This window comes from Mixia osmundae, assembly GCF_000708205.1.
Source record: "Mixia osmundae IAM 14324 unplaced genomic scaffold scaffold_1, whole genome shotgun sequence".
Lineage (NCBI taxonomy): Eukaryota > Fungi > Basidiomycota > Mixiomycetes > Mixiales > Mixiaceae > Mixia > Mixia osmundae.
This window is the reverse complement of record NW_014575563.1, coordinates 1,145,230-1,171,128: the sequence shown is the minus strand read 5'-3', so window position 1 is coordinate 1,171,128 and position 25,899 is coordinate 1,145,230. Positions and strand designations below refer to the sequence as shown.

At 57.7% G+C, this 25,899-nt stretch overlaps 16 protein-coding genes across 16 annotated transcripts; 7 read left to right on the top strand and 9 right to left on the bottom strand.

Moving 5' to 3' along the window:
• Positions 1 to 34: 34 nt before the first annotated feature.
• Positions 35 to 1,084, top strand: L969DRAFT_100867 (uncharacterized protein; the record flags this gene model as incomplete). Its single annotated transcript, XM_014715510.1, has 2 exons — positions 35 to 307; positions 365 to 1,084. 2 exons carry the CDS (start codon positions 35 to 37, stop codon positions 1,082 to 1,084), a joined length of 993 nt encoding a protein of 330 aa, XP_014570996.1.
• Positions 1,085 to 1,103: 19 nt separating this feature from the next.
• L969DRAFT_91826 (uncharacterized protein) lies at positions 1,104 to 2,734 on the bottom strand (the record flags this gene model as incomplete). Its single annotated transcript, XM_014715509.1, has 6 exons — positions 1,104 to 1,308; positions 1,360 to 1,935; positions 1,988 to 2,096; positions 2,149 to 2,473; positions 2,528 to 2,668; positions 2,726 to 2,734. The coding sequence occupies 6 exons, from the start codon at positions 2,732 to 2,734 to the stop codon at positions 1,104 to 1,106; spliced, it is 1,365 nt and encodes a 454-aa protein (XP_014570995.1).
• Positions 2,735 to 2,842: 108 nt separating this feature from the next.
• L969DRAFT_14580 (uncharacterized protein) lies at positions 2,843 to 3,767 on the top strand (the record flags this gene model as incomplete). Its single annotated transcript, XM_014714903.1, has 3 exons — positions 2,843 to 3,016; positions 3,065 to 3,517; positions 3,576 to 3,767. 3 exons carry the CDS (start codon positions 2,843 to 2,845, stop codon positions 3,765 to 3,767), a joined length of 819 nt encoding a protein of 272 aa, XP_014570389.1.
• L969DRAFT_145067 (uncharacterized protein) lies at positions 3,736 to 5,543 on the bottom strand. The gene is made up of 3 exons (XM_014715508.1): positions 4,837 to 5,543; positions 4,716 to 4,791; positions 3,736 to 4,664 (listed from the first exon to the last, which is right to left on the bottom strand). Exons 1-3 carry the CDS (start codon positions 5,478 to 5,480, stop codon positions 3,816 to 3,818), a joined length of 1,569 nt encoding a protein of 522 aa, XP_014570994.1. The 5' UTR covers positions 5,481 to 5,543; the 3' UTR covers positions 3,736 to 3,815.
• Positions 5,544 to 5,613: 70 nt separating this feature from the next.
• L969DRAFT_44413 (uncharacterized protein) lies at positions 5,614 to 7,664 on the top strand (the record flags this gene model as incomplete). The annotated part of the gene is made up of 6 exons (XM_014715507.1): positions 5,614 to 6,287; positions 6,336 to 6,760; positions 6,813 to 7,140; positions 7,226 to 7,273; positions 7,326 to 7,413; positions 7,470 to 7,664. 6 exons carry the CDS (start codon positions 5,614 to 5,616, stop codon positions 7,662 to 7,664), a joined length of 1,758 nt encoding a protein of 585 aa, XP_014570993.1.
• A 47-nt stretch (positions 7,665 to 7,711) lies between these two features.
• Positions 7,712 to 10,492, bottom strand: L969DRAFT_84223 (uncharacterized protein). The gene is made up of 10 exons (XM_014715506.1): positions 9,619 to 10,492; positions 9,494 to 9,566; positions 9,388 to 9,448; positions 9,045 to 9,336; positions 8,683 to 8,994; positions 8,459 to 8,625; positions 8,296 to 8,409; positions 8,090 to 8,249; positions 7,970 to 8,039; positions 7,712 to 7,920 (listed from the first exon to the last, which is right to left on the bottom strand). The coding sequence occupies exons 1-10, from the start codon at positions 10,438 to 10,440 to the stop codon at positions 7,775 to 7,777; spliced, it is 2,217 nt and encodes a 738-aa protein (XP_014570992.1). The 5' UTR covers positions 10,441 to 10,492; the 3' UTR covers positions 7,712 to 7,774.
• A 47-nt stretch (positions 10,493 to 10,539) lies between these two features.
• Positions 10,540 to 12,992, top strand: L969DRAFT_84222 (uncharacterized protein). The gene is made up of 7 exons (XM_014715505.1): positions 10,540 to 11,105; positions 11,152 to 11,227; positions 11,289 to 11,501; positions 11,559 to 11,876; positions 11,933 to 12,064; positions 12,110 to 12,367; positions 12,417 to 12,992. Exons 1-7 carry the CDS (start codon positions 10,573 to 10,575, stop codon positions 12,903 to 12,905), a joined length of 2,019 nt encoding a protein of 672 aa, XP_014570991.1. The 5' UTR covers positions 10,540 to 10,572; the 3' UTR covers positions 12,906 to 12,992.
• Positions 12,965 to 14,715, bottom strand: L969DRAFT_91820 (uncharacterized protein; the record flags this gene model as incomplete). The annotated part of the gene is made up of 5 exons (XM_014715504.1): positions 12,965 to 13,245; positions 13,303 to 14,033; positions 14,084 to 14,228; positions 14,281 to 14,464; positions 14,524 to 14,715. The coding sequence occupies 5 exons, from the start codon at positions 14,713 to 14,715 to the stop codon at positions 12,965 to 12,967; spliced, it is 1,533 nt and encodes a 510-aa protein (XP_014570990.1).
• Positions 14,716 to 14,799: 84 nt separating this feature from the next.
• On the top strand, positions 14,800 to 16,070 carry L969DRAFT_91819 (uncharacterized protein; the record flags this gene model as incomplete). Its single annotated transcript, XM_014715503.1, has 3 exons — positions 14,800 to 15,087; positions 15,146 to 15,551; positions 15,601 to 16,070. The coding sequence occupies 3 exons, from the start codon at positions 14,800 to 14,802 to the stop codon at positions 16,068 to 16,070; spliced, it is 1,164 nt and encodes a 387-aa protein (XP_014570989.1).
• A 100-nt stretch (positions 16,071 to 16,170) lies between these two features.
• L969DRAFT_14572 (uncharacterized protein) lies at positions 16,171 to 19,061 on the bottom strand (the record flags this gene model as incomplete). Its single annotated transcript, XM_014714902.1, has 3 exons — positions 16,171 to 16,803; positions 16,858 to 17,046; positions 17,097 to 19,061. 3 exons carry the CDS (start codon positions 19,059 to 19,061, stop codon positions 16,171 to 16,173), a joined length of 2,787 nt encoding a protein of 928 aa, XP_014570388.1.
• A 212-nt stretch (positions 19,062 to 19,273) lies between these two features.
• L969DRAFT_606422 (uncharacterized protein) lies at positions 19,274 to 20,660 on the bottom strand (the record flags this gene model as incomplete). The annotated part of the gene is made up of 5 exons (XM_014715502.1): positions 20,180 to 20,660; positions 19,995 to 20,117; positions 19,671 to 19,940; positions 19,479 to 19,612; positions 19,274 to 19,427 (listed from the first exon to the last, which is right to left on the bottom strand). Exons 1-5 carry the CDS (start codon positions 20,222 to 20,224, stop codon positions 19,274 to 19,276), a joined length of 726 nt encoding a protein of 241 aa, XP_014570988.1. The 5' UTR covers positions 20,225 to 20,660.
• L969DRAFT_84217 (uncharacterized protein) lies at positions 19,995 to 21,255 on the top strand. Its single transcript, XM_014715501.1, has 4 exons — positions 19,995 to 20,117; positions 20,177 to 20,496; positions 20,552 to 20,776; positions 20,830 to 21,255. The coding sequence occupies exons 2-4, from the start codon at positions 20,241 to 20,243 to the stop codon at positions 21,216 to 21,218; spliced, it is 870 nt and encodes a 289-aa protein (XP_014570987.1). The 5' UTR covers positions 19,995 to 20,117; positions 20,177 to 20,240; the 3' UTR covers positions 21,219 to 21,255.
• L969DRAFT_606417 (uncharacterized protein) lies at positions 21,244 to 22,545 on the bottom strand (the record flags this gene model as incomplete). Its single annotated transcript, XM_014715500.1, has 6 exons — positions 21,244 to 21,396; positions 21,447 to 21,509; positions 21,559 to 21,858; positions 21,908 to 21,929; positions 21,978 to 22,107; positions 22,155 to 22,545. The coding sequence occupies 6 exons, from the start codon at positions 22,543 to 22,545 to the stop codon at positions 21,244 to 21,246; spliced, it is 1,059 nt and encodes a 352-aa protein (XP_014570986.1).
• L969DRAFT_145314 (uncharacterized protein) lies at positions 22,459 to 24,413 on the top strand. The gene is made up of 3 exons (XM_014715498.1): positions 22,459 to 23,670; positions 23,718 to 23,937; positions 23,988 to 24,413. The coding sequence occupies exons 1-3, from the start codon at positions 22,658 to 22,660 to the stop codon at positions 24,048 to 24,050; spliced, it is 1,296 nt and encodes a 431-aa protein (XP_014570984.1). The 5' UTR covers positions 22,459 to 22,657; the 3' UTR covers positions 24,051 to 24,413.
• L969DRAFT_144368 (uncharacterized protein) lies at positions 23,864 to 25,155 on the bottom strand. The gene has a single exon (XM_014715497.1). It carries the CDS (start codon positions 24,969 to 24,971, stop codon positions 24,054 to 24,056), a length of 918 nt encoding a protein of 305 aa, XP_014570983.1. The 5' UTR covers positions 24,972 to 25,155; the 3' UTR covers positions 23,864 to 24,053.
• Positions 25,156 to 25,165: 10 nt separating this feature from the next.
• L969DRAFT_69359 (uncharacterized protein) lies at positions 25,166 to 25,543 on the bottom strand. Its single transcript, XM_014715496.1, has one exon. It carries the CDS (start codon positions 25,386 to 25,388, stop codon positions 25,239 to 25,241), a length of 150 nt encoding a protein of 49 aa, XP_014570982.1. The 5' UTR covers positions 25,389 to 25,543; the 3' UTR covers positions 25,166 to 25,238.
• Between the last annotated feature and the right edge of the window lie 356 nt (positions 25,544 to 25,899).

The window sequence follows — 25,899 nt, the reverse complement described above, 5'->3', positions numbered from 1 at the left end:
AGAAGAAAAGAGCCAGCGAGCCGCTCCGGCTCCGATGCATGCCGCCTCCCTGCGAGGGCTGTACCGTCACATCTGGCGGGAGATCAGGGCCTTCCCTGATGCTCACTCGGTCGCATTCTGGAAGGACAGGCTCCGGTCGACCTACCGAGCGGCAACGTACGCCGAAGCAAAAGAGCGACTGCCACGCAAAGCTCGAGACATCCTCAACTCGTTCCAGTGGGCGAACGACGGCCATGTGCATGCCTACCAGCGCATCCTGCGCACCGCTTACGGCAGACGAGGGCCGCTGAGACACCTCCTGCTGCAGGCAAGTCAGCAGCGCGCACCAGCCTTATTATGCCTCTGCTGATGACCCGGACGGTAGCCCTATGTGCTCCCCTCACGCAGAGACAAGCTCGAGCGACTCATACCGGGCAACCCTCGCTCGGCGCTGCCGTCCTACTCCCCCGAGCTGCGCCGTCTGATGAAGAGCAACCTCACGATCGACAAGCAAGTCTCCAACGCACACTTTGCCATGCCGCCTACCATGCCGGCCACCGTCGACCCAAACAGTCCAGAGGCCCAGATCGTAGGTCCGCTCTCGCTGCGTCGTCAAGCCAACATCCATTGGCGGTTTTGGGCCAACAAAGTGGGCAGGCTCAATCCGCCCCTGCCCATGGGCGCGTCTGCCGTCACGAGCCTGATCGAAATGACTCGCTCTGGCTCACGCAGCGTTCCCCGACATAGCGCTCGTGGACGCAAGCGGGATGCGATCCCGTCAGCAGCCGCCAACGCGATAGCGGGCCGGTCTCTGACACGGCCGACTCGCAAATTGCCGCCCTATCGCACCCACAGTGGCAAGCTCAAAGGCCCACACGACATCACGCCGCGCTATGTCCGCCGACGAGCAATCGAACTTCTCGCAGAGATACCTCTCATCGACTCTGCTGGTCAGATTACTCGCGTCGTCGACCGAAGGCTGCCTTGGCACATCTCTGAGCTCACGCCCAATGACCTCAAATGGTCACCGAGCAAACCGATACGATCAGTACCGGCAAAGGCAGTCAGGACAGATGATCACGATGCTTGCAGAGACAACACTTGACAATCCTCATCATGCGGGGCTAGGCCGAGCCCTGGATGCCGTCATCCTCCGCGTTGTCTCGCTTCTTCAGTGTCAGCTCGTTGCCCGTCACGCGAAGGTAGATATTCTTGACATCGTCCGTGACAGTCTCGAAGTGGCTGGTAGCGTCGTACGACCGCGAGATGTAGACACCGTCGTGGTTACCGGATGAAGCAGGCATATACAGCGGCACGATCGACACGAACCTGTCACGCTGTCGTCAGTCACTGTATTTACTGCGCAAAAGGCCGACCTACTTTTCGTAGATGGGTCCGAGCAACTTGAGCCCTGCTTCGAGCTCGCGCTCGGGCGTGCTAGTCTCGACAATCGTAGAGACCATGGCAATGTAGATATCCTTGGCACAGACGGAGTGCACGACAGACAGAGCGGTGATGTAGATGTCATTCTTGCGTCCAACTTGCTTCTGCGGAATGATGAGCTGCAGACTGTCGCTGTCGTCTGTGCTCGGTATGGGGTGCTTGAGGATGCAGATGGCGCGCACGACCTTGCCTTCTTCGAAGATCTTGGACTCTTCTTTGGCGCCCGGCTCGGGCAAGAAGTAGGTCGGGTCAGCGATCAGCTTGGCCGCTTTGACGGTCTCGCCCTCTGAGGTGACACCGATGAACTTGCCCTTGTCGTCGTATTCGATCTTGTCGATCTTCTTATCGAGCATATACGTGCCGCCATAGATAGCCGAGAGACGAGCGAAGCCTTGGGGGAGCTCGCCTAGACCATACAGTGGGTAGATATACGGCGACTTGCCGTACCGGGCCATCGAGGTCGTATAGAGAATGATGCGTTCGTACGTGTCTCGAACAGGCTGGTTGAGATACCTGGACGACGGCCTTGAGCTAGCACGGGTGAACAGGTTTATGGATCACCGACATGTCATCCTGATGAAGCGCAAGTGCGTGTCCAACAAAGTCTTGCGTGCCTAGTTCGAGGCCAAACTTGGTGTAGACCTCTTTCATGGATGTCTGGTCGAGATTGATGCCTGCGCATGCATGAGAACTTGTCTTCGCGTGGGTCGAGAGGGGTCGACCCACCTTGATGTGTGGCAGGATTGGATGGATTGTAGTTTGCGACCCAGGTCAGAAAGTTCTTGAGTCGTCGCTTCTCAAAGAGGCCGACGAGCGGCGAGCGGACGGCTTCCATCTCTGTCGCAGGCACCTTGGAGATTCGCCCGTCGCGGTAGACGTACGAGCCTGCGATCTGCTTAAACTCGAGATAGCGCGTGACGTCGGTGTGCACGAGGATCTTGGTGAGCTCTCCGTTGGCCATCATGAACTTTGGGATCAGGTCGACCGCGTAGTCCCTGTCACGGCCGAGTTCCTTGGGCGGTTCGGCGCCATTCTTGAACTGCTTGTACAGCTGCCCGTCGGCGTCAGCGCGCGTTCGCACACGAGCGTGTGGGTTCAGACTTGCCTGGGTGAGGTTCAGGCTGGCACTCTCACCGCCGTAGTAGTCGTTGCGGTCCATGTGAAGCACCTTTTTGCCGTCGACGGACAGCAAACCAGATAGAAGGCATTCCTTGAGACCCGTGCCGAGGATGATGTAGTCGTACGTCTGTCAACAGGATGCTTGCCATCAGCCAACGCTGCCGAGCCATCCAAGCGAGCTCGCCTCATCCATGATGACGATGTGGGTTCAGCGGCAAAGTCGTGACGACAGCCAGGGCGGCAGCCGCGCGCGCGCCTTTGCCAGCTTTGCCGACGACCCTCGACAGAGACAAAGACAGAGATGGCAGCTCGATTCGGCGTACGGACCCTGGCCACACAAGCAAGTACTTCCCTTCAACCCGGCGCAGTCGCATCGACCCTGCAGTCATTCAAGGCCTCCTCAAAGGGCAAAGGCAAAGCGGCCAATATTGATGTCAATGCTCTCTCGCTGCCACAGGTCATCGCCAGTCTTAAGGTACGCTTTCAGCTTCTGTCGGTGTCTCGAGCTCATACGAGCAAGCAGGCCGAGGCCCGAGGCGATCGTTCGACGTCTTACGAGATCAGGATACACACTCGCCTCGCCCACACCCAAAATGTCAACGCGCTCAGAGGCCGGCTCTTTCTGCCTCACCAAGCTGCCAACCCGAAGAAGCGTGAGACCGTGCTTGTCTTTGCGGAAGGCGCGGAAGCCGAGGCGGCTCGCCAGGCCGGTGCAGACATCGTAGGCGGAGGCGAGTTGGGCGAGGAAATCCTGCAGGGTCGCATCAATCCGACAAAGGTCATCTCTACGCCTGCCCTCATGCCTGTCATCGGTCGGACGCAAGGCTTGGCACGATTGCTCGGTCCAAAGGGCCTAATGCCCAACGCTAAGAGAGGCACCGTCACCAACGACATCAAGACAGCCGTTCAAGATGCACGCGGCGGACTCGATTGGAGGGCAGACTCGCAAGGTGTCGTTCGGGCAGCCATCGGGAGGGTGCGTATGATGGATACCCCGCTCCGTGTTCGGCGGCTGACTCGTCTAGCTCGAGCAGATGTCGCTGACCTCCGAGCAACTGACCACCAACATCAACGATCTTGTGTCCGCGGTTGCGACCGTCGCCAGAGGCGATGAAGATGAGGAGCTGCTCTCGACAAGCCGAGGCAAGAAGCCAAAGCCGATAGCTCATGTCTTTCTCAAAACAGCGCAAGGGCCTGCGATCGAAGTGCGCGAATTTACAACATAGACTGTTCGTCTCTCTACCGCCGGGCAAGTTGAAATTACAAGACTGCCTCTATCGACCCGCTTCGCTGCTCTCTTCGCTCAACTGCCGCGGCGTCCGGGATGGCGTCTGACTACGCGGCTCGGCTTGTCGCCACGCCGCTTTGTTGTCTTTCAGTGCAAAGGTGGATGCAAAGGCGCATAGCGAGACAGCGAAGAGGAGCACCCATATGAGCAGACCGCCCAGGATGTGATGATCGATGCCGAAAGCAAACAAGGCCGTCGACGCTGCCGGCCCGATGGCTCGTACAAGAGCGGCGCACGATTGTGCCAGACCGTTCAGAGTGCCCAGCGCCGCCTGACTCGGTGCTGCACCGTTGACGATGATCATATTGCAGCCGAAGACCATGTTGCCGATCGAGGAGACGAGCAGAGTGAAGAGGAGGAAGATCCACAAGCCTGTGCGATCGCTCTGTTGTTTTGCGAGGAGATGTGTGACTGGTAATAGTACAAACACGAAAGGATACATTGCCATCGCTGAACGGTAGAGCGGTAGTGTGCCCATGCGTCGTTGCGCAATCGGAAAAACGATGACCTGGAAGAAGAGCACAGCAAAGCCTTGGAAGCTCAATGCTGCTCCTAAATCGGGCTCGGATAGCGATAGTCCGCCGAGTCTTATGGGCGTGTAACCGAACAGTGGGACCAGCGCAGCCAGCGAGATGGTCTGAAGCGCTAGGAAGGAGTAAGCTACAAGTATGGCGACGATCTGCTGATCGCGAAGCAGTGATAGCACTGTGGGACGCTCGTCCGAGACCAGCTCGACAGGCGGCGGAGGCGGCAGCCCATCGTGTGCGTCTATCTCTTGCTGGCCTTCTCCTCCTAGCCCCTTGTCTAGTTCTCGGTTCACTCGAGACGGCAGTGTCTGCATGGGTTGTCAGAAGCCCGCCCGAAGCACGATGTAGATCCGACAAACCTCTTTCAGAAAGAATGAGCCTACAATGACGCCAAAAAGCGGGAAGAGCGCTCCGACAAAGCACGGCAGAAAGCTGCTGTGTGGTGTCAGACACGCAAGCCAACAGAGGCGAAGGACTGACTATGGGTATGCTTTCAGGAAAGTCGAGCGGCCAAAGACACGTGGGTAGCGTTCGACCGGATGAGGCAGCAAGCCGCCAATGAGCGGGGCGACGACGGTTCCCAATGCCCACGAGAGCGGCAGAAACGAGAAAGCGAGACCTTGATTTGTCTCATCCGTCAGCTCGGCGAGCATAGACTTGATGACGGCGGCGTTTCCGTTCAAGCCGCCCGCCAGCGCACGACTGATCGCCATGGCGGCAAAGCTCTGCGAGAGGCCAAAGGCAGTAGCAGAGAGCGTGACACCTGCTAGGCCTCCGAGGATGACTGGCTTCCTGCCTATCCGGTCCGAGAGCCTGCCTATCTGTAGGATCGTCGCGAATTGGGCCAAGCTGAAGAGTGATTCTATGACGCCGCTGAGGTAGCCTACGTTGTCTTCGTCTGCAATGCCCAGCTCTACAAGCTGCTGGTTGACGAAGGGGAAGATGAGTGCCATGCCGACTGGCTCGCAGAAGCGTAGGCTGCACAGAATGAAGACCTGAAAGACAGGCAGCGGCGTTCTGCTTGCCGCGACCTGCTGGCCCGCTTCCCCTGCATCTCGCCGAGCCAGAAGCGGCGTACGTTCGTCTGGCTCTGCGTCTGGCAAAGGCTCGTCGACCTGCTTCATGGCTGGCGTACGCTCAATGTCGTCATCTCGATGCCGTCGATGTCGTCCACATGTCAAAGTCAAAAGCGCGCGTCACACCGTCGCCACCCTCTTCAGTGTGCTTCGGCTGCCTGCTCCGCCTCATATCGCAGCCATGTCACAGCCAGACGTCAAGACGCCGACAGAAGCGCTCAGAGAGTCGGCCTTTGTCAACCCAGAGGCCTCAGAAGGCAAGAACTGGGCGAGCAGACACGCGAGGCGAGGCTATACGGACTATGTCTCAAAGAGCTTTCCATCGGCACCTCATGCAGTCGGCACACTCGAGCTTGAGCTGCCATGCGATCAGCAGACATTTGCCTCGGACTCTGTCACCCTGCCAGATGGCTCACCGGCGCTCAAACTCGACACGATCCTCATGACGCTCTATTACCCCGCTCGACTGGAGAGGGGCAGATCCTACGAGCGACTGCCATGGATGAACAGACCCCTCTCCGCCACAGCCGGGGGATATGCAGACTATGCGAGCTTGACGGGCTACAAACGCGCTTTGGCAATTCCCATCCTCATGACTGCTGCGGCGCTCATACGCGTGCCAGCTTTCGTCAATGCACCGTTGGCCGAGCCTGCCTCCGCTGCGAAACATCCCCTTGTCGTCTTCTCGCACGGCATGGCAGGCAGTCGCCAGATGTACAGTCAGTACTGCGGCACGCTCGCCGCGCGAGGCTTTGTCGTCGCAGCCCTCGAACATCGCGATGGCTCGGGACCGGCATCTGCTGTCAACGGCAAGGCACCTCGCATCGTACGCTACCTCAAGTATGACGATATGCCGTACGTACCCTGCCGCTCTCGGTGCTCCTGGAGCTGATCGACATGCAGTCGTTCGACTCGGCCTGCAGAGCTGATGGGTCTGCGACATGCACAGCTAGCGATGCGCACCGCCGAGCTCGTCGCCGCCGTCGATGCATTGAGACGCTTCGGTCGTGATCCGCAGAAGAGCATACAGGACAATTTGCGCGTCTCTGGTGCTACTGGCTTCACTTCCGGCCGTGCATCGGGCGAAGTGGCAGACATCGATACGCAAGCCTGGCAGCGCGTCGATTACGACAACGTGCATCTCTCATCACATTCGTTCGGCGGTACCACCGTGCTGGCCGCACTCGCAGATTCTACTTTTGCAGCAAGAGGCATTCGTTCGGCCACGCTGCTTGATCCGTGGCTGGAGCCACTTTCGAAGACAACTAGACCAGATTCACGGATACCCTTGCTCGCCATCAATTCGCCGAATTTCACACTCTGGAGAGGTGAGGCAGTGCCTTGATGGTTGTAGCACCGCTGATCGCAACGAGCTGTCAGGTCACTTTGACGAGCTAGTAAAGATTTTCCGACCCGCTGTTAGAGATCACCCATCATCCGCCCTTGTCACTGTTCAAGGCATCACGCATACCACATTCAGCGATGTCGCTTGGCTCGCACCGGGACGCAAGTCTGGTTCCACAGGCAAGCGAAGCTCAGCAGATCCTACCGCGGTCATGGGTCTCTTCGTAGACAATACCGCTGCTTTTATCGCAGGTGAAGGCCATCGAAGCAATCCGAAGGCAGCATTAGATTATGAAAACATCAAGGCAGAGCTGAAGAAGCTCCAGCCTGGCCAATCAGTCTCGCATTTTGTCCAAGCCAACTTGTAAATGCACTCCTGTTGAGATGATAGGTAGATTGATATCGAGCCAACGCGCTTCGCGCTCTCTCTCAAAGTGACCGAGGCAAAGCCGTATGGCGAGCCAGCAGAACTTCTATGAGCTTTACCGGCGATCAAGGTGCTTGTATAGCCCCGTGTGCTATGTTCTTCCTCTGACAAAGACCTTGCAGCCTCGGGCTATCGCTGACTGACGCCCTAGACGAGCTGATACAGTCGGGTCACATCAATCCCCAGCTAGCTCTCAAAGTCCTTGCAAAGGTCAGTCATTGCAGCTGGCAGGGTGTGAGATGCTCATGAATGCCGGCCATCGACAGTTTGACAAGGCAGCCGCACTTGTGCTTGCAAGCAGTCTCAAGACAAAGTGCACCGTCAAAGGCCATCTCAAGACGTATAGGCTGTGTGATGAAGTTTGGACGTTCATCCTCACCGATGCGACGCTCAAGCTGGAAGGTAGCGAAGTCATGGGTCCCGTAGGCAAGGTCAAGATCGTTGCCTGCAAAGGTGCCTAATACTCGTCTCGGCGCCATCGCTTCGCCTGAAAGGCGGCGGACGACGAAGTACCTCATCGATGATCACTGTATATGTTGTACAACAGGACGCTCACTGCATCTAGCTGTGCTCATTGCGCAAAGCCCGCCCACTGAAACGTATCGAGGATGTCGGCAGCCCGCTCGCTCACGTCGTAACATGAATCTTCCTTGAGCTTCTCGAGCCGGCTGCCTACCCCTTGCGCTGCGAATTTGCGTGCGACCTCGTATGCGCCCTCTGTATACCAAGATGAGCGCATGGGCGTTGGAATGGCTATCGTGCTCACTCCGCTCGGAGGGCGTGAGATTGATGATGCACCAGAGTGCGGCAATGCGAATATCGGGCGACTCGTGCCACTGCAATGCCAGTCAACCCATACGCATGCGGGAAGCCATTGTAGCCTCACAAGTGTTGCCAGGAGAGACTTGAGCAGATCTGGTCGATCCATGATCTCTTGCTTGTGCCGCACATCGCCCGTTGCGATGTTAAGCAAGACATAGACCGCCTGCAGCGTGACTTCGCTTTGCTTCGAGCATAGCTTTCGATTTAGCATATCGAAGCAAGCCCTGCGCCTACGTCAGACTCTGCAGTGCCGCGGAAAAGGAGGCATACTCTGGGCCCATGCCTTGCAATGCCATCTCGACATCTTCGACCCGGGTACAGGCGATGTTCCTCAGCAAGCTAAGCGCGTGCACCTGAATGGTCGTTTCGCAGTCGTCAAACAACCTGCAAAACTATATCAGCCAGTCTGATGATTGAAAAATACGCGAAGTACTCTAGCAGGCGTTGCCAGCCCAAGGTTGTGCTGACAAGCTTCTTGAGATCGTGTTCGGCCCAGTAGACGCCATTCTTGAGTGCAGCCAACGCATACTGCCTGAGCAGAACATTTGGCGAATCCACAAAGACGACGAGCTTGGGTAGGATGTCATTGGCGATGAGTAGCTGACCACACACAAAAAAGTCAGATCGTCTCGAAGGGAGAAACGGCAAGCGACATACCTCTTTCATGGGAGAGAAGTCGGGCAGGAGATTGCATATCGCGGCCGTCGCAGCAATCTTGACCGGCTCATCCTCATCCTCGTTTCGGAGCAAATCGACAAGGGGCAGCGCGGCGCCAGCTTGCAGGAGACACGTTCGTAGCAAGCTGACACTACGACTGATGGCTCTGGCACACTGGCAAGCAGCTGCACGCACGGGCGCATGCTCGTGCTTGAGAGAAGCAACAATCTTTGGCAAGATCTTCGTTTCGACCATCTGCCGACGCAGGTCATCTCGCGTCAGGCACAGGGCAGCGACTGCCAGTAACCCGTGCTGTTGTACCATGTCAGGAGCGGGCAGCAGAGGACAGCGAGACGGCACACTTGACGTAGCTGTGCCCGCATTTGTCGCCGTTCCGCCGAATCTGAGTAGCCTCCGGGGAGCTGGGTAGTCTCCAGCAGACGGTCCAGCTGAGAGAACGCGTCCAATTTGCATGCGAGCTCTTGCGCAGACTCACAGTCCGTGACGAGGGTTGTCAACAAGGCGCAGGCCGATAGAGCTATCTGAGGCTCCTTGTCGAATAATGAGAGAAGCAGAGGAAGCACATCGTTTCGATCTTCCGCGGCATACCCTCGCTTGTCCCAGTCCGGCATCATCACGGAATAGTTGACGTGACTACAGAGGAGAGGTAAGATCATCGTCAGCTGGGTTGGCGGCTCGGCTTACCAGTATGCCATGGCAATCTGGACAGAGGGCTCTTGGTCGCGAATATCAGCCGCAGATTTGGCTGCTGCGAGTCAGCAAGGTGAAGGTGCAGACAGCTCAGACGTACATAGGAGCGCCATGATGTCAGGCTCTGCATGCGGGGCGATGGCGCCAATCAACTGGTAAGCCGAGCGTAATACCTGACGGGCTTATCAGCCCAGTTGCGCTGATGTACAGATATCTGCGCCTCACCTGGGGACTGCGAGCGAGCGTCATCGTCATGAGCATGTACAGGAGCATACAGTCGTGTTCTTTGCAAATCCGGCGACCGACACTGGCTACAGAGACCATGTCGTCACCACCACGAGACATTTCCGCGATGGTCTGACAGATCGTGCCCGCAGCAGATTCGGACTGCTGTCTTGCAAGGCGAGACCAAGAGCCTGTGGCAGCACTGATCCGGCCGAAAGTGAAGGTACACAAGAGGCTGAGCATCAGAAAGATGTTTTCTTGGTCAAAGTAGGCATCCCAGGCAGCGTCGATGGCGATCTGGAAAGATGCGCCCTCTGATGACAACTCTCTGAGCTGCTTCGAGGACAAGGGAGCGCAGCAGGGCAAGGGGGCGGGGTTGAAGACGATGGCGCTGCTCGAGACCATTTTGAGTGAGATGTAGAGGTTCCTGATGCATTTGAGCGAGCTCTCGATGAGCGCGAAGGTCTTGAACGAGTGCACTATCTTGCTGACGGTACCGAGAACACAAGCAGGCACGATGCCGACCAGTTTGAGCAAGCTGTCCACTCGAGGCTGGCAGAGACTTGTCAAGATGACCATGGCCTCTGTCGCTAACTCGATGTGAAGCGTGTCGTCGCAGTCTGACCATTGCGGGATCTCAACAGCCAGGTCGATGACCTTGCAGAGGAGCTCTGCACCATCCAGTTCGACAAAGCGTGCCTTTCTGTCGACATTGCCAATGATCTGATGCTTGAACCGTCTGAGCTCGTCGATCTCGGGCAGTCGGTCGGCGTCAACGATCGCTCTGAGCTCGTCCACTCGATCGCTGAGCTGACTTGCCATGTCGTCACCCTTGGATGAGCCTGGCCCGGTGACCGGCGGCAGGGCGCAACGCTGCCGGTCATAAAAGTACGCGCGCGTGTCGTCGACATCGTCTGCTGCCTCGCCTGAAGTGGCACCCGCTCTGGGCCTTTGATGAAGTTCGGGGTGCCCCAAGGGCATGCAGATGACGACGACGATGGCCACGAGTACTCTGACGACAGTGAGAGCGATTCAGACGCCCCAGCCGTCATGGATACGCCGCTCAAGTCGATCAGTCACAGCCGCTTCACTGCGCCGACTCGACCTGCCCCTCCGTCTGCTTCCTCGACCGACAGCAAGTCTCATAGATCACAGAACGTAGCGCGATCGTCCACATTGTCCGACAGCCGCTCTGAGGCGCACTGCCTGAGCTCGTACGCCCATGACGCGCACAGAGACAATGCTAGCTCGGCGCACAGACAAGACGCACAGCAGACAGGGCCAACGCTCGTCCTGCCTCCCTCCCTCTCACTCGCCAATCGACTACGGTCACAGTCTTTTGGGCCAAGCGCAAGTCGCATACCAGGCACAATGTTTCGCGTCGTCGAGCTCTCCGACTCCTCAGACGAGGATGAGGCCGGCGACTCCGACGGATTCTTGTCCTCGAAGGACTCTTATGCCCCTTCACAGCTCGATGAGATCTCTCGGTGCGCTGCTTTCGTTCTTTCACGTCGACTGCTCACGCGAGATCAGTCATGCTGCACTGCGCGATGCAGGCCAATCTGACCCATGGGATCAGTGGAATGCCGATGCCCAGCGACAGTCCTGGGTCAGTCCAAGCCCTTCCGATGACGTGCATTGTGTCTCATCCTTCGTGACTGCGCAAACAGCTACAGGCGCGACAGACACAACACCAACGACAGGGCCAGCGCACGCTTGCCGATCTCGCCGGGCGCCAGGCTCGCCGAGAGCATGACAAAGCCAGCACTCGCAGAGAGATAGACGCCATCACCACCGCTCTCGAACAGACCGAGATCGCCCGACGCCAGGACGAGGATCGCACGGTCAAAGCCTTTGAAGCGCGTAATTCGATACTTTGGAGGGTGAGCCGGTCGCCAGAATCTCGGATCGCATAATGCTCATCATATCACCTCGGCCAGGGGATCGACGAGGCCATCAGAATAGCCGAACACAAAGCATCTGTCGCACGCGAAGAGGCAGCGCGCGAGCAGAAGGAACAGCAGGAAGCAGCCGCGAAACAAGCGCAAGCGAAAGCAGAAGCGGAGGCCAAGGCAGGTCGAGAGAAGGAAGCTGCACAGGCTGCGACGAAAGCAGCCGAGGAGCGCCAAAAACTGGCAGCAGAACAAAAGGCAAAGGATGACGCCGCAAAAGCTGCCGCACAGACGACCACCCAGGCGGGCGTCGGAGGCTGGCTGTCGCCTCTCGAAGAATGGCAGCGTCACCGAGATCTCATGGTGGTCCGTCCTGCCTTTGCAACCTCGCTCCTGAGCTAACGTCCTGCTTGAAACGATAGCATATAAAGACACAGATTCTGCCTCTCGTCAAGGCCAATCCGACTTGGAAAGCGACCTGCTTCGCAGAGAAACGCCAGATCACAAAGCGCATAGGGCAGGTCACCAATTCGGCACGCGACATCATACAAATCGTACGGCTTTGCCAACGAGACGTGAGATGCTAATGCCATATGCAGACGCAAGATTTGGGGGCGACTTTGCAGCGCGCGCAAGCCACACCAGCTTGTTACGATTGGTTGTGCAATCACCTCAGCAAATCGCTGATAGCGCAAGCCGAGACGGAGATCACCAGCCGACGAGAAGTTGCCTTTCCACTGGCGCGGATCGTACTCGGCTTGATACTAGCGGGCCACGATCGCTTCGGAAGCGTCCTGATGGCACGTCTTGTCAAAAAGTGCTTCTGGATCACTGCTGCTTTCCCGCCAAAGGCATCGGTACGTGCCTCTGTTCCGTTCAAATATTCAATCTGAGCAGCCAGCATAGGCAATGACGGAGGAAGAGCATCAAAAGTTACTCGGCTACCGACCAGCTAGTGCGGGCGAATCGAGCATACAGTATGCAAGTAGACAAGCCGGCATCCTCACGCTCTGGGCGGCCATCGTACAGACCTCACCTATGGAGCAGCCGCCAGGACCCGCGCGATCTACAGAGCAGCTCGCACTTGTTCCCAAGGAGCTCAGACCGGCCGCGGCATGGCGCTGGCTCGTCCTCGTGCTCAAGACACCTCTCGTCGGTCTCGAACCAATTCCACAAATGCTTCACGTCGTACTTGAAGTGGCAGGCAAGACGCTGTCGGAAGCATACGGTCGCGTGTTCATCAACTTTTTGGGCTCATTAGTGCAAGACGGTATCAAAGCGAACAGGGCTGGCTTCAACGAGAAGAGCAAGGCGACTGTCACGACACTCCAGCTACTGCTCGAAGATTGGCAAATGGCAGGACGTATCCAGAGCTTAAAGGATCGCGATCTATGATATAGATATAGCAGGGCGAGTTGCAGTGATTGTACAATTCTGTTTGTCGTACACCATCACTAGCTCACTGCAATCGCTGCCGCCGGGTTCTCAGGTATCAGAGATTCGTCTTCGAGGTCGTCTGTCTGAAGTGATGGCGCGGGTCGGTTGAGCGTCTTGCTGCCGCCTGCCGCCTGGTCGACGACGCTGATGACGTTGTCCAGCTGGGTTCTCCAGGACGAGAGATGCTCCTCCAGCGCCTTCCAATGAGATGCACCAAATATGCGAGACGATGCGCGAACGATGGAGATGGTCAGCGTCGGCTGATGGATGCGAGCATTCAGTAGTCCTGATCGAATAGCTGTGATTCATGAACACGAATGAGCGTGTGCTATGCAAGATTTGTCGCGCCACTTACTCTCGATGACCCACGTCTCTGTGAGCATGGCACGCTCATCGGAGTCGAGATCGCTGGGAGCCGAACCATCTGCTTCGAGTGATAGGGCAGCCTCCAGCTGATCGTAGCCCAGCGTCTGGCCTATCCTCGCACTACACAGATCGGCGAGGATCATGAGGCGGCCTTTCTTGATCAGACTAGCCTTGTCAAGCTTGTGGCTCGACAGAAGGGCAGCACCCTTGCTCGTGTCAAGCAACGAGACGAGCGCCTTGACGGTCCCTGCGAGGAGGGTTTCAAGTAGGCCGACGAGATCTGGCCGGGAGGATTGTAGCTTATTGACGCGCGCGAGCCCGGTCAGTTTCTCGATGTCGTAGAAATTCGGCAGACCGAGCGAGAGGACCACGAGCTGTTCTGCAAGTTGAGAGGCATCCAATGTAGAGCTGTCTGGCACGAGTGCGAGGTAGGAATAGATGAGGCTCTGTGCTTCACTCTCGTATCTATGCGAGAGTGCGGGTGCTGACAGGTAGCCGACGATCTTTGTGACGGCGGCGAGCGCCTCGGCGGAGTCGAGTAGCTGCCATTCTCGCAGCCATGTGGGCAAAAGAGCAATAGCAGGCAGGACAATCTCGAGGTCCGCAGAAGAAGAAGCTGCGGCAGATGAGCTAGCTGCCAACTCGATCAGTCTGGTGATATGCTCAAGTCTTGCTGTCGCCGGGAAGCTAGCCGGTAGCGCGTTGAAGAGAGCAGTGAGACTGTGAGGTTCTATCAGTATCGTCACCATCCGCTGCAAAATCAAACGGACGAAGTATATCTGCCTGTGCCTGCAGTCGCGCCTGCGCCGAGGATGACGTTGGCAAGCGAGTCGAGCGCACTGACGTATTCCTGCGAAACTGGCTTGTAGTGTCGATTGACGAGCATGATGACGAGCGTCGTGAAACCCTCGAGATCTGCATCAGCCTCGTCAGCGCAGTCTTGCAAGCAGGCAGCGCTCCGATTGACCTGCCGCGTCCACTTGGCCTGCCAGACCGCGATGCGTCATCTCTTTCAGGGCGCCAGTGAGTACCTCTGCTTGCATGACCTCATCCTCGCCCGCTTCGCTGGCTTGCGTGTTGAGTTGCTCGCCGAACGACAGCCTGTCATTGGCAGGTAGCGTTCGGCTGAGGGCATCGAGCAAGTCTGCAATCTGCGCGTTCCCACATAGCGGATGAGCACGACAGGCTACAGACTCAGCTAGGTACTCGCCTGCTCAGCGAATGTGTCGATAGAGACTGTCGCCAAGCTGCCGCTCGCTGTCGTGAATTGGCTAGAGAAAACTTTCGAGGCTGATGAAGGCGTCGTCGAAGGGATGGGCCCAGTCGGGAGGGCGGGTGCTTGAGGCGCAAAGAGCGCTGCGGCAGAGGTGATACGCTCGCCTGAGCTCGTCACTCCCGCCATGCTTGCCGGCCTGCTGTCACTCGACAGCCACACGTCAGAAAAAGTTCGCGACGTAGAGGACGAGCGACGGACAAGCGACGGCAAATGGCGACCGTCGCACCACTGACGCTCAGACTGGGTCATGCCGGCGCTGGGCCGCTAGCAGGTGCAGCCGGCTATGGGTCCGGGTTGACAATCGCCTCGACTGTGGGCAGTACAGGCGGCGTGGCACCGTCAAGTTCTGCCGCTGCCGCCAGCGCACTTTCGGCCTCGGGCTCGGTCACAAAGGTGCTCATAGGGCCCGTACCGCTTGCAAGCATCCTCGACCATCACCTGAGACGGCCGGAGAAGCAAGACCGAGTGCTCGGCACGCTCTTGGGCGTCAGACGTGAGGTGAGACTGGGTGATCTGGCCTGCCTTGCTTGCCTGCTGAGCACTGCAGCATGCGCAGAATGGAGAGATTGAGATCAGGTCGTCCTTCGGCGTGCCCTACTCGATGATCAACAATCCGCAAACTCGGGAGGACGATCTGCTCATTGACGACTCGCACGACAACGACGATTTCCTCAATTTGCTCAACAAGGCCTCGACATCGAGGAGTGCAGCCTCTCAGCAGGACCATATACTCGGCTGGTACACCACTGCGCCCAAGCTCTTCACCTTTACGCCGCTCATCCACGACAAGTACGCCTCCAAGACGGCGCCCTTCCCTGCAATCCACCTTACGCTCGACCCCGAGACGCTGCAATTCAAGACCTATGTCGGCGCACAGCTCGGCGTACAGAAGAAGCTCCAGAATCTCGCCTTTCTGCCTGTCGCCAATGAGCTCAGAGTGGATGAGAGCGAACGTACCGCAGGTCAGCCGAGCCATTCCCTCCCCGTTGACCCGACTGACGTCGCGAGCAGTCGACGTATGGACACAACCAGCCTATACGAGCGCAACCACTACCAAAGTCAATGCTGCGACAGCCTATGCGGGCGGCATCGTCCTGCCACCTTCGCCATTGAGCTCACTCAGGCAGCTGCTCCGACAGGTCTCTGTCATGCTCGATGCCGCTCTTGCCTATGTCGCCTCTGTCAACGCAGGCGCGACCCAAGGCGACGCCAGAATAGGTCGTCACTTGCTAGAGACTGTTGCCGCAGTGCCCCAAGCCGGCAGAGGGCAGACACTCTCGCATGGCAACCCGAATGACGCTACCCTCGCTGCTGGTCACGATGCTGACGCTGAAGGCCAGGAAGGCTTGGAAGAGGAGTTCAACGCGCATCTGGCAGACGTGCTCATGCTCAACTATCTAAGCAATGTCGTTCAGATCCAGCTCGACATTGCCGCTCGTCTTACGCTCGTCCAAGACCGCCGGGACAGCGCGCGATCCTAGCCCACTCCTCGTTGTACTTCAATGGAGCTAGTTCTGCGAATCTGTACAATTGCTTCACAAACAACAGTCGTCCTTCTACAATTATGAGGACGCCCTTTCGTCAAAATTGGTTGGAAGCACTCCTCGTGCGTGCTCGCACAGCCTCAACCGGGCCAGGCTCTGCTGTGCGGGCTTCGGTCTTGCTCATCCGAGGCAGATAGCCTACAAAGGCATCATCGCCCACAAGCGAAACGTCATCGTCATCTCCATCTGTGCTCGCTGTCGTGCTGGCTTTGCCCGAGCTGTGCTCACGGAGATGGAGACCCAGGCCGACGGCTGCACCATCCGGTGCCAGCTTGCCATTAAGCACCGGCGAGCGCGATCCACTCTCGTGGGATGTGCTGCGCTGCATGTGGCCGCTAGGCATGAGCAATGTCTGACCGGCGGACGAGCGTCGGTATTCCGGTGAAAAGAGCGTCATCTCGACTTCGTTACCCTCGGCGTCGAAAGGCAGAGGCGAAGTAGGTACACTGCCAGCTGGACTGCGTCGGCGGCGGGCGGAACGGCGCCGAGTCGGCCCCCGATTCGGCTGCATGTCCTGGGCCTTGTAAGCCGATGAAGCACACATCGTTGCAATGTCACGCTGCAGCTGCCTCTCGAGATCATCCGCTACGTACTCTGCACGATCGATGAGGCTATTGTGCAGCAGGTCGGCACGAGGCGAGGAAGTCGAGGACAGGAGCGCATCCTGAGTCTATACAAGACGCCTCTGAGCCTTGCCTCGATGACAGAAGCCGAGATCACTTACGACTATGGTCAGGCCGGTTGGTCTGCTCGAGTCTGCACTTGCGACCGATACTTCTGGTATACCTTTGTTCGGGTTGACTTGCGCTGAAGCAGGACTGAGTCGGGTCACGTCATCGACCGCCGAGTTTCTGCGCGATCGCACTTGGGCGATTCGCAGGGCATCTGTGAGCTGTTGCACAAGATTGCGGGTCTATGAGCAAGCGTGAGCAGTCTCCCAGGGCGATGATCAGTGGTTCGCACCTCTCTGCCTATTATGAGCCAGTCCTCGTGTATACACTCTGCGCGCCAATTGGCGACTTCGACATCTTTGATGAGACGCTCCTTCTGGATCTCTGCTTCCAGCAATGCTTGCTGAGCACCTTGGAGGTCGACCATCATCTCGTCGACTTGTCGCGACAATGCGAGGAAAGGCGCGCCGTGCGCCGGTCCAGAAGCGCTCGAATCGGACGCAGAAGCAGGACGACGCTGGGCCTGCGCTGCTGATCCGTGTGGGCTAGACAGCTCTGAAGATGCGTACCCATTGGGCGGTCTCCGGGCGGATGTGATGTGTTGGCCCGCTTGCTGGTACTGTCCTGCTGGGTATGCCTGGCCTCGCGACTGATTGTGGCGATTGGCAGGCACAGGCGATGCGGGAAGAGATGAAGCTGCAACAGCTGCGTAGCCCTGGAGCGTCGGGGCAGCGCGCGGCATGGGCGAAAATGTGGGCATCAGACCGAGCTGTTGACTGATGTGCATGATCTGCTGCTGTGCCGCGAGCATCGTCAGCGCCCCCGGCGAGACGGGCGGCGTAGTGGTAGCAAAATAAGGGTTCTGAGTGATCGGATGGACATTGGCTTGCGCAGGATGCACGTCTCGCGCGTTGTAGGCGTCCATCTGAGCTCGTGTAGGTTGGGCAGGCTGACGATAAGCAGTCGGAGACAGCATGCCCGGCGAAGGGCTGGAGGGTGCGTTGTAAGCCTGACGCTGAGGCACGCTGCCAGAAAGCGTAGCTTGCCAAGGCACCTGCTGGCTCAATCTTGGCTTCTGCGATGTTGCTTGTGCTTGCTGCTGCTGGGATGTTGGCCTTGCGGCTGCCCGATTGGACTGCACTGGAGACAAGTGGTCCGAGCGTTCTGACTCCCTACGATCTCGTGAACCAAAGAGGCGATCTGATGCGCTGTCTGCTTTGGCCGAGCGTGCCGCCGCGTGCTGGCGAATGCTCGTCCTTGCAGCAACGTGGCTTATTGACGCCTTGCGCGTGTTGATGCTCCTCTCGACGCTGTCTGGAGGGGTCATGACACCACGATCGTAGCTTGCATCGCTTTGCCATGAGCTTTCGGAAGGCGATCGATCCATGACGCGACTATCGGCGCCCGTGCGCTGGACGTGCTTTGACGTCTGACTCATGTGTGCATAGATCGGCGAGAGGGATGCATCAAAAGTGTCATCGTTGGCTTGCGCTCCCTCTACGGTGTCGAGCGGCGAGTTGCCATGGGCCGAACGTGCGGATGTCCCTGAGGTCGATGCGGCAGCCGAGTGAAGCGAGTCTGACAAGCTGAACGAGCGCGCAGCGGAGCTGTTGCTCGATGTAGAGCTTGACGAGCGTCCTACGGCAGGCCTTACGGGCGTCAAGGAGGGCGAGCCGTACGGTTCGTCGCGCTCGACCTGAGTGGCAGCATCCTTGGTGATTCTCGTGGATCGGTCATCAGGTAGGTTGGCTAGGTACTTGTCATTGCTCGGACTTTCGTGTGCTACTACGTCCAGCTGAGCGAGACTGGCGGGCACGGGCGTGTTGGCAGCACTGGCGGTGGCTCGTTTGGGCGCAGGCTTGGCAACAGCTATCTGACCGCTTGGGCCCAAGACGGGCGCTCCGCAAGTACATACTCTGGGCATGTCCTGATGGATCGACTGCATGGCCGGCCCTGAGAAGCTGCCAGGCGGGATCAGCGCGGGCGAGGTCGAAGGGGTCGACTTTCGCCGCGGAGGAGCGGTGTGCTGAGATAGTTTGCTCGCTTTCTTGAGCTGGGCTGTGCTCTTCTCTGCTGCCATGACGGTAGCGAGGTGAGCGGCTGCGCGATTGGCACGGTTGTGAGCGAGTGATCGCCGGAGGTGGACGAACAAGCGTCGGAGTGGTACCCAGATCAGGTACAGGCAGCTGACGACGAACAATGTACTCATGAAGAGCACGTTGGACGTTGACAACCACGGCCTGCCATCAACGGGCATGGCGGAGATCCGGCTGCTATCATTGCCTGCTCCTCGTCGACAGGAGCTCGACGGAAAGCTTGGGAGCAGGAGCGAGACCGGTCGCGACGCGACGCCGTGTTGGTGCTGAACGCGCTTTTTGGCGATAATCAAAATCAAAAGTTAGGTGCCACTGGACGACCAAGCCAAGCCTGCGACAGATCATGCACGGCCTATCTACACATTCTGCACGGCTACTGTTTCACGTCGGTCTGCTTGGTCTTGCTCTTGCTCTCCTCGGCAGCCGCTTCCTTGTCGTGTCTCTCTTTCTTCTCCCGTTCCTCGCGCAGGTGTTTCTCGTGAGGCGAGTCTGCCTTGAAGCGGTACATGCTGTTCTCTCGCTCTCGTCTGTGCTGCCGGGGTCAGTCACACGTCTCAGCGTGCCGAGATCGGGCTCACCGCTTGATGTCATCCTCGCTTTCGCCATCCTCGTTGGGCATGGCGGCCAGACCAGCCGAGGCGATCAAGACGGCCAGCGTCAGGCCTTGTGCGACCATTCGCGCTTGCACAATCTTTTGCGCAGTCGTCATAGGCTGTCGCGCCAGCGGTCACGTCAGTCAGCGCCAAAAGCGAGTGAGTGGTCAAACGAACCTGCGAGGCGACATAGGCGAATGAGCCAATCATCGACAGACCCCAAGAGCCAAAGATGATGCCATATCGATGCTCTTTGCCCCATGCAGTCAGTCGTGTCGTCCGGTCCGCGTCCTCGCTGAGCGTCGTGACTCTTTGGTCTATACCGAGCTTGCGCTCGAGATTGGATTCGCTCTGCCCTTGTCCAGTCTTTTCCCGTGACCGGACGTCGAACTGACGAGATGCAGAATCGCCACCGAGCACGACGCCTGCCGTGGTGCCCGCAGAGATCTGCGGCAGTCATGTCAATCAAAACCGTTGCCTTGCTGAACCAGTACGGCTGACGAGGAAGGCCTTGAGTGGGATCGTGAGTTCTGTGGCCACCCGTAGCTTGGCTCTCTGCGCGCCAACGAGTGCGACTGCTAGGACTGCGCCGACCAAGGCACCCCTTGTGAGGCCTCCTCGCACCTGTCATCGGGCCAATCTTTGATGAGTCTGCTAGCCGACGTGAACGGGTGTCGACGCACGACGGCATTGTAGTGAGCATCTTCCTGCTCCTTGGACAGGATCTTCATCTTGTCAAGTGCAGCGATGGCCCCAGCAAAGAGCCAATCTGCCTTGCTTGCTTGCTGGCGAGTGACGTACGTCGCGCTTTGCTCTCGATCACCCTCACTGCGACACCGCAAGATGCAGGCTGGCGTGCGGACAGCGAGGCCAAGTCTGGCCGCTCAGCGTCGGCACAGAGCTTCAGTAGCCTATGCCGGCCATGTGCCTCTCAATCTCTTCGAGAATGGCTTGCTCGCAGTCGGCTCGGCGCTCGCGTCTCTCAACAACCCGCATAGAGGCGGCAAGTCGAGCTGACGCAGTAGTCAAGGCCTGCGCTGACTGACCCGCGAGCCCAGACATGATCGCAGTCCTGTCGGAAACGACGGGGGGTCCCTTTCTCGAGCGACTGAGACTGCAAATGCTCGAATCGCCATCCGGACGTCAACTGCTCAAAGAGCGTCCCAGGATCACTTCGACGAGCGCGAACCTGCCCGAACTAGCTCAGCTACCTTCGGGCACCCTCGGCAAAGCCTACTGCGACTGGCTAGAGTGGTGCAAAGTCACGCCGGACACACGCGCACCGGCAAGCATGACTGCATCATCGACCGTACGCGCTCACTGAGCCCCTGCGGACAGGTACGATTCATAGACGATCCAGAGCTGGCCTACGTCATGCAGCGCTATCGAGAATGTCATGACTTCTACCACGTCATCACAGGCTTTCCGGTCTCCGTACCGGCAGAGATTGTCGTCAAATGGTTCGAGCTCGCCAACATGGGCTTGCCCGTCGCTGCGCTCTCTGCCGTCTTTGGGCCTGCAAGATTGAGCAGTGTGGCGAGGAGAAGATTGTTCTCCACCTACGTGCCTTGGGCGCTCAGGTGTGGCAGTACAGCAAAGCCGCTCATCAATGTCTACTGGGAAAGACTGTGGTCGACTCCGTTGGCAGACATCAAGGCAGATCTGGGGATCAACGAGCCACCGATAAGCTGGCGTGACTACAAGAAAGCAGGTGTATGGAGGTAATGCATGTAGCTTTTGTAGTGTATGATTACGAGTCATCCTCTTCATTAAAGTCTCCCTCTTCGCCGTCGCCATGGTCAGGGACCTTGAGACCTTTGGCCTTCTTGTGCATGTCAAGATGAGCCGTCGTAAGATCAAATGCCCAGTGAAGAAGCGTCTGGCGAATGCCCGGCGAGATAGGCTGCAGTCATTGCGATCAGCTCGCTCTGGGTGGTGGTGTGGTAGACCTACCTCGTGCTCAGGATCAATGTCGTTGTAACCCTGATTGACATACTTGTTCAATAACGTATTGCGCTACTTCTGACATCAGCTTGTGCACACGGGACGAACGCCAGGCACTGACAAATCGTCCAGACTTTGAGGCGATGCCTTTCCAGCGCGACATTTGGCGCTCGTCATCCTCACACCGTCGGCCGAGGAAGAAGCGGCAGTACCACTGGAACCAGCCTCGCACATCGTGTTCGTATTTGATCCACCCTTGATCTTCCCAGGCCTCGTAAGTCTGACCGACCTTGCTCTTGAAGCAGCACACTTCGACATCGTACTCTGGGTTGGTGAGGTATTTCTGGTGCTCGAGACCCTCGAACCAAGAGCGCGGCAGATCCGACCAGTCATCGTGAAACTCTTTCCCAAGCTTCTTGCTCTGCGCGAGCGGCATTCAGCAAGGACGCGTAGCCTCGTTGTGAGCCTACCTCGATCGGTCTAAAGTAGGATCTATACACGCGAGTCAGCTCGCCACAAGCTGACACGTGTGGGACGCACCCGCCGAAAGCTCCGCGACGGAGGACCTCTTCAGGACTCAGATTAGGATGGAACAGCAAACGCTCGGCATGTTCGCTCTCGTGGAATGTAAATTCTTTCGACTTGGGATCGCGCTTAGGCGGAGGTGCAGCTGCTCTGTTTGTAAGCTCGCGACGCATCACGGCGCAATGCACGCACTGATCGTAAAGGACTGCTGCGGATCAGGTGGGTGGAATTCTTGTCCTTGACTGGGCACTTCGGTCTTCTCGTCCTTGAACTTCTTCGAGCCATCGTGCTTGTCATCACCCGACGATGCCTTGCGCTTCGAAGCCGGCTTTCCCTTGTTCGCGCCAGCTTCCTTGTCAGCCGTATCGTCTGCCTTGCTCGCCGGCTTCTTGCTCTTGCTTGCCGGCTTCCCTTTGGACTCCGATTTGGGCTTACTGGCCGGCTTGCTCGCGCTCGTTTTCGAGGAGGATGAGGATGTATCCTTGCTGGCAGGCGCTGCTTTTGACTCTCCGCTCGACTTGTTGCGGCTCGATGATCGAGTGCCAGCCGAGCTGGCACTCTTTGCGGTCTTCTTTGGGGGCATGTCGAGCGACTATCGAATGGTGTGGGACGAGCGCTCCTTCGCGTGACGTCAACGTCCACGCCTACGCGACGAAGTGGCTCTTTCCTGCTCCAGCACGGTCGATCAATCAGTCATGGTCGGCACGCTTCCCTCTGCTTTCCATCCGGACGATCACGACGGCAAGATCAACACGGCACCAGACGGGCCCACGCCGGACAGACGCACTGGCAAGCCTATCGACCTCAAGTGGGGCATACTCGCCACAGGTGGCATCTCCCAAAGCTTCACCAAGGACATCCTCATCAGTCCCAAAACGAGAGAGGTGCAAGATATCACTCATCACGTCGTAGCAGCCGCTTCACGTTCAAAGGCAAAAGCACAAGAATTCGTAGACACCTATTGCAAGACGATCGACGCTCAGCAAGCTGGCGTATCGACGCAGGCCTTTGGCTCTTACGAAGAGCTGGTTGCATGTGATGAGGTGCAGATCGTCTACATCGGCTCACCACACTCCCACCATTTTGAGCATGCTAAGCTCTGTCTGAATGCCGGCAAGCACGTCCTTTGCGAGAAGCCGCTCACAGTCAACGCCGCCCAGGCCGAAGAGCTCGTACGACTAGCGCGAGAGAAGAAATTGTTCTTCATGGAGGCAGTGTGGACCCGCTTCTTTCCCATCATGTACGAGATCCAGGCAAGAATACGTGCTGGCGATATTGGCGATGTGACGCACGTCCACGCCGAGTTCGCCATGAACGCTAGTGTCGACAGTCTGGCAGACACGGAGCGACTGATCGATCCCAAGCTTGCCGGAGGTTCACTGCTCGATATGGGTCCCTATCCGCTACTGCACGTTCTTCTCGCGCAACTGCACCCGCTGCTGGCTTCACAAGGCAAACAGGACAGCCAAGAGCCGATCCCACTGCCCAAGATTGCCGCCTCGAGCGTGTTCGGCTCCAAGAAGCTAGCAGATCGCGTCGGAGGTCCAATTGACGAAGCTACGACCGCTATATTGACTTGGCCATCCGCACACGCCGGCGAAGGAGCAGACGAAGTCGAGACGGTCATCAGTACTTCCTTCCGACGAGAAGGCGATCCCCAGCGTGTCGTACAGATCCAAGGGACCCGCGGCACCATCAGTATCTCATCGTGAGCTTCTCGAACTTTGCATCCTGGCCAGGCTGACGCAGCAACAGCACCCCATGCCGGCCGACAGCTTACAAGCTTCGCTCGTGGGCCAGTCCGTCGAGCATGACATACGGCGCGACAGCCGAGCACCAGGAGGAGCACACATTCGAGTTGCCTGGCGGAATACATGGCTTTGGCTTCGAAGCCGACTGTTGCGCAAGAGCTATCAGAGCTGGTGAGATTGAGCACAGTCGGATGCCGCACCGCGAGACTATTCTCCAGATGAAGGCATGTCTCGTCGGTGATACGATCATACTTTTCGTTGACCAGCTAAGCAGATATTCGATGAGATCCGCGGGCAGACCGGCTTGACCTATCCAGAATCCATCGAGGCCGTGTAGCTATCATTCGATTGCACCGGACAGGAGCAGAGCTGCACGCGCTGCAGCATTGATGTGCTTGAAACGATCAGGACCCAGATGAACCCCGCCGAACCATCGTGAGACGACAACCACCACATCAGTCGCATGACAAAGCTCGAGCAGATGAGCTAAGCGGCCTCCCGCTGCGGTCTCGCCGTCATCGTCGCAATCGTGATGAACGATGCCCGTATCGGGTGCTCGCCAACGCCATGCAGAGATATTGTGTGCAGCTCGGGCAATCTTGCGATCTGAAAGGAGATACGAGAGCACGCTACTAACATCGTCGCGAGACTTCAAACGACAGGCATGGCCGACAAAGACGGACTTGCGGTCCACAATTGGGTCGCAAGAGACGATCTTGAGATGACAGGGTAGCGTTTGTGATTGTGCTGTACTGGGCGTTGGCATGATGGACGCTTCAGCTACCGCAGGCGGCGCTCGTTTGTCGCGGTCTGCCTGCCGTTCGTAGTCTGCCGCCTGAGCCTTGACGAGGTGATCACGATAGTACTGCGCGAGAATCTCCTTGGCTGCTTCGATGCCTTCGAACAAGGCCACCTGTCCAGCTTGCCACAGTGACGGCAGCTCAGGCTCATCTTCATCCGCTCGGACGGGTGCAAAGTAGATTCGAAGGATCTGACCGAACAGGGCAGGCTCGACAGCAAAGGGGCCTATGTACCGACTGAGTAGCTGTATACGAGGTGCAGTATGATCCGGATAGCCTTCTGGCAGGCTCAGCAGAAGTTCGGCAGGCAGAGGCTCGTCATCCGAAGCGAGATCGACGAGTACCGTGCAGCGACGATGTGCTGGCTCAGGCTTGACCTTATCACCGCCGTAGATGGCAATCAGTGCTTCGAGCTCATCTTGTACTTGCTCGCGGAGTGTAGCAGGCTCATTGAGCATCAGCTGCCGTGGCAGAAGTGTGAGTGGACGGGGTCAGCCACGTGACGCGCGACTCGGGCGAGGCGAGGTTCGCTGGCGCTGATGACTCAAATGCCACTTCATCCTCATATACCTCAGCACTCACTGTACCGTGACCGGGATAGCTACAATCAGCGACTTTGATGCGCGCAGACACTCAGAGTCGAGATGAAGAGAGAAGAAAGCAAAGCATTGCATTGCATTGCGCAGTCGTAGCTGTCGAACTGAGAATGAGCGCATTGGCAGCAATCACTGCTGGATGAAATGCTCTTGCGAGTGTGTCAGCACTGACATGAGCGCAAGAAGAGAAAGACTCATCAAAGATACGCGTGAGAGAGACGAGTGGCTGGTATCGCGCTTGCCCGTCTCTCTCTTGCTTATGACCCCCGCTGTCGCCATCCTGACTTTGCGCTTGTACAGTCGCAGAGTCGTTATGGTTTGATAGAGTCGATGGCGAGAGTCATACTCTTGTCCGACGAGCAGATGCGCCTCCCGATGATGTGCATGAGCTTTGTCGGCATCACAGCAGATCACCCGTCTTTGGCTGACATCCGGTCGCTGCAATCGCACGGCATAGAAGCAGCCATCCCTATCAGTCTGCAAGTTCTGCGTTCAGGGCTCCTATCGGGTTTGCAAGATTCGAGAGTGACTTGTCGTTCTTCTTGCCGACCGCGTTCTCNTCCTTATCGANCAAGTGCGCCTCCGACATGANAAGCCCGTATGCAGTAGAGCATTCCAAGCGTCATGGGCAGCACAAGTTCGCCTCATCACCATGGGACAGATGGTTCCCCTCATTCGATAGTCAGCCAGGCTACCGTCTGGGTCTGTGCAGATCGGCATTTCTGAGCGGACTCGAACGCAGCTGTCGTCTTCTTGTCGAGCCAACTTCTCCTCTCTNCGAGCGAGTGTG

What these genes read in the sequence shown, in the direction of transcription:
- L969DRAFT_145067 (XM_014715508.1), bottom strand. Translation starts at nt 5,480, where the DNA reads ATGAAGCAGGTCGACGAGCCTTTGCCAGACGCAGAGCCAGACGAACGT. An exon ending in TTCCTGAAAGCATACCCATA is followed by an intron (nt 4,792 to 4,836) that starts GTCAGTCCTTCG and finishes GACACCACACAG; the next exon opens with CAGCTTTCTGCCGTGCTTTG. An exon ending in GCTCATTCTTTCTGAAAGAG is followed by an intron (nt 4,665 to 4,715) that starts GTTTGTCGGATC and finishes CAACCCATGCAG; the next exon opens with ACACTGCCGTCTCGAGTGAA.
- L969DRAFT_84223 (XM_014715506.1), bottom strand. Translation starts at nt 10,440, where the DNA reads ATGGCAAGTCAGCTCAGCGATCGAGTGGACGAGCTCAGAGCGATCGTT. An exon ending in TTGCAAGGCATGGGCCCAGA is followed by an intron (nt 8,250 to 8,295) that starts GTATGCCTCCTT and finishes ACGTAGGCGCAG; the next exon opens with GGCTTGCTTCGATATGCTAA. An exon ending in AGTCTCTCCTGGCAACACTT is followed by an intron (nt 8,040 to 8,089) that starts GTGAGGCTACAA and finishes CTGGCATTGCAG; the next exon opens with TGGCACGAGTCGCCCGATAT.
- L969DRAFT_84222 (XM_014715505.1), top strand. Translation starts at nt 10,573, where the DNA reads ATGAAGTTCGGGGTGCCCCAAGGGCATGCAGATGACGACGACGATGGC. An exon ending in CAGCTCGATGAGATCTCTCG is followed by an intron (nt 11,106 to 11,151) that starts GTGCGCTGCTTT and finishes ACGCGAGATCAG; the next exon opens with TCATGCTGCACTGCGCGATG. An exon ending in CACGCGACATCATACAAATC is followed by an intron (nt 12,065 to 12,109) that starts GTACGGCTTTGC and finishes TGCCATATGCAG; the next exon opens with ACGCAAGATTTGGGGGCGAC.
- L969DRAFT_84217 (XM_014715501.1), top strand. Translation starts at nt 20,241, where the DNA reads ATGGCCCCAGCAAAGAGCCAATCTGCCTTGCTTGCTTGCTGGCGAGTG. An exon ending in CAACAACCCGCATAGAGGCG is followed by an intron (nt 20,497 to 20,551) that starts GCAAGTCGAGCT and finishes CCGCGAGCCCAG; the next exon opens with ACATGATCGCAGTCCTGTCG. An exon ending in CACGCCGGACACACGCGCAC is followed by an intron (nt 20,777 to 20,829) that starts CGGCAAGCATGA and finishes GCCCCTGCGGAC; the next exon opens with AGGTACGATTCATAGACGAT.
- L969DRAFT_145314 (XM_014715498.1), top strand. Translation starts at nt 22,658, where the DNA reads ATGGTCGGCACGCTTCCCTCTGCTTTCCATCCGGACGATCACGACGGC. An exon ending in GGCACCATCAGTATCTCATC is followed by an intron (nt 23,671 to 23,717) that starts GTGAGCTTCTCG and finishes ACGCAGCAACAG; the next exon opens with CACCCCATGCCGGCCGACAG. An exon ending in AGACTATTCTCCAGATGAAG is followed by an intron (nt 23,938 to 23,987) that starts GCATGTCTCGTC and finishes CCAGCTAAGCAG; the next exon opens with ATATTCGATGAGATCCGCGG.
- L969DRAFT_144368 (XM_014715497.1), bottom strand. Translation starts at nt 24,971, where the DNA reads ATGCTCAATGAGCCTGCTACACTCCGCGAGCAAGTACAAGATGAGCTC.
- L969DRAFT_69359 (XM_014715496.1), bottom strand. Translation starts at nt 25,388, where the DNA reads ATGGCGACAGCGGGGGTCATAAGCAAGAGAGAGACGGGCAAGCGCGAT.